Source organism: Charadrius vociferus, unplaced genomic scaffold (genome assembly GCF_000708025.1).
Source record: "Charadrius vociferus isolate BGI_N301 unplaced genomic scaffold, ASM70802v2 scaffold1677, whole genome shotgun sequence".
Lineage (NCBI taxonomy): Eukaryota > Metazoa > Chordata > Aves > Charadriiformes > Charadriidae > Charadrius > Charadrius vociferus.
The window spans coordinates 297,846-300,566 of record NW_009649298.1 but is presented as its reverse complement, the minus strand read 5'-3'; the positions used below and the strand labels follow the sequence as shown (position 1 = coordinate 300,566).

Sequence of the window (2,721 nt, the reverse complement as noted above, 5' to 3'; positions counted from 1 at the left end):
CGAGGGGCCGGCTCCCTGCTGGGTGGGGGGCACGCAGGAGCGCGGGGCAGGGGAGGCAGGGCTGCTGCCGTCCCTCCCACCCTCCGTGCCCCCTGAACCCGTCCCTCTCCTCTGCACGCAGAAAGCGGCGCTGGAGGGCACCTTGGCCGACACAGAAGCCCGCTACGGCACCCAGCTGGCCCAGCTGCAGGGGCTGATCACCGGCGTGGAGGAGCAGCTGGCCGAGCTGCGGTGTGACATGGAGCGCCAGAACCACGAGTACAGGGTCCTCCTGGACGTCAAGTGCCGCCTGGAGCAGGAGATCGCCACGTACCGCCGGCTCCTGGAGGGCGAGGATGCCCAGTACGTAGAGGGGCTGTGCCCAGGAGGGTGTGTGGGGAGGACATGGGTAATAGCAAAGGAAATAAAAACTTAACCTGCGTTCCCTGGAGGATCCTATGAGCCCGTTTCCTGACCCATGGCACGCAGCAGAGTATCCCTTTTCGGTCCTACTCATCCAGAACAGCCCAGTGGTTACCATGGCGCTGCAGCATCCCTGGGATGCACCCTCCATTCCTCGAGTGTCTGTGTGATGCCGGCGAAGGAGCAGGTACCAGTGCTGCTTGTTGCAGCTGGGATGTGTGCTGCCTCTATGCCTGAATCCCTGTGCTACACACACATCCTTAGCATTTTCTTCCTTTCAGTTTTGACACTAGGCAGTTTCCAGAAGGCATTTTAATTACATAGTGGTACAAGGAGAAATGGCAGGGGTTTAAATAGTGATTTTGTCATAGAGACTACTCACTTTTTTCCCATTTCTGACCATTCTTTCTCTTTTTTCCTCCTGTAGCATGTCTTCCCACTATGTCTCCCAGCCTGTGAAAGAAGGTAAGAACATGTCTCAGCTGAAGCACTGATCACACATAGCTCTGTCATATCATTAGCCACCTTCTTAGCGTAGGCTCTTTTTACTAATTTCCTAAAATTACTATTTTGTTATATTTTCAAAATGTGAATTGACATAAACTACTCTTATGATATACCAAAACATGTTTCAGAAGATTATCTGTGCAGACTGAAACTATACAATAAAGTATTTAGGGGTTGGGATGTGGTGGTTATATTGGGTTTCTGAGGCAGTTGGTAGTAATAACAAATCTACTGGTGAAAATCATTAAGACACTTTCTCCTTCCTTCCCTGTGAATAACGGTTCTTTCTTTCTCCATTGTAGCACCTGTAACCACCCGTCAAATCCGCACAATCTTCGAGGAAGTCCAGGACGGGAAGGTGATTTCGTCCCGGGAGCAGATCACGCAGGCTGCCCGCTGAGGAGGCTCCTGGTCGCTGCACACCTCGTGTGGCAAAGCAAAAGAAGATTCCAGCTTACGCGCTGTGGCTCTGCAGATCATGGAATGCATCTTCCCTTTTTATCAGCTCCTGCTTCCCCCAGCCTTCCTCTAAGCGCTGTGCCGCGCTCAGAAATCAAATAAAGCTTTTCTTCACACTTGTGCATACCAGAGTCTGGTCCTGTTGCTCCAAAGCGCCAGGCTGTCCCCGTCCTGGGGCTGCGTGACAAAGCTCCCCTCTGGAAGCGAAATGTTCTCCATCTTTGGTCCCCAGCTGGCGGGGCCGGTACACCCACCCTTGTACAATAGCAAAGACCTGGCTGTTTCACAGACAGCTGGTGTGGGTGGACGTCTGGAAAAGAATGGATGACACGGTCATGGGAGGTGGAACTTGTGAGAGTCTTTGTATTTCAGCGCAGGTTTGGCACTGGGACTTCCAGGTCGGGGCAAAGTGCTGCTTCCCCGGCTGCAGTGTGCAGCAACAGCAGAGCCAAAGCTTCAAACTCAGTGAGTCTGAGCAAGAAAGCGAACAGAAACCGGGTCACGTAGCCAGGGCCCTGCAAACACTTCCCTCCCCGGCTCTGCCGCAGCAGTCGCCACCAGTCCAGGTAACACGCATCGTGGTAGAATGAAACGAAGCCGCAGCCGTGGCTGACATCCCACCAGAAACACCAGCTCAGCTTCGTTTCATTCTTGCTTCCAAAGGCACCGCTAAAGGGTGAGGAAAACAAGTGATGGGAAGTGGTGGGTACGGTCCATTGAGGCAGAAAGATTCAAACCCTCGTGGGAGCTATTTCTGGCACCGTCTGCCCGTCCGCGGCTGCTCCTGACGCAGCGGTTCACTCTGCCGTCAGCTCGCCCAGCCGTTCCTGGAAAGCCAGTTCAGACACATTCTTGGCTGGATTCTGCCACATTTATTACTTCCTAAATCCAACTTCTAAATCAGTGAGATGATTCAGAGAAGTGCTACTGAATGTGTGTAAGCATAGAGCTGGCCACACAGCTTTAAGACCCCTTTTCGGAAAATCTGCCTGGATTTCATGGGGAGATAAGTGAGAATTCAGGGTTTTTTCAAACTGTCGAAGGGATCCCCACAGTGCATCACCCACAGCACAAGCCGAGGCAGCAGGGGCAGGGAAGCACGCTCGGGAGGCACCTCGTGCTGCTGCCACGCAGCTCTGCCCAGTGTCGGCTGGGGTTGTCCATGCGGAGCCGACCCTCTGCGACACGGGGAGGGCATTGCCTGCGGCCCTGAGCGAGCTGCTGCAAACCCTGCTCGTGGCAGACACGGCTTTGGTTTTGCGGCTTACCGCTGATGGACAGGGATCCCATTTCCAGGCAGATTCCCCCACAGGACACACCAACACAACCCAGCAAAGGAGCGCTGTGGTCAGG

General features: G+C 54.1%; 1 protein-coding gene across 1 annotated transcript in view; it reads left to right on the top strand.

Moving 5' to 3' along the window:
* Window positions 1–1,309, top strand: part of LOC104290069 (keratin, type I cytoskeletal 14-like) — a 6,815-nt gene extending 5,506 nt beyond the window's left edge. Inside the window, exons 6-8 of the mRNA XM_009889117.1 lie at window positions 5–342; window positions 830–867; window positions 1,212–1,309. Coding sequence (XP_009887419.1) covers window positions 5–342; window positions 830–867; window positions 1,212–1,309 — 474 coding nt within the window. The remainder of the gene's footprint in view (window positions 1–4; window positions 343–829; window positions 868–1,211) is intronic.
* The last annotated feature ends 1,412 nt before the right edge of the window (window positions 1,310–2,721 follow it).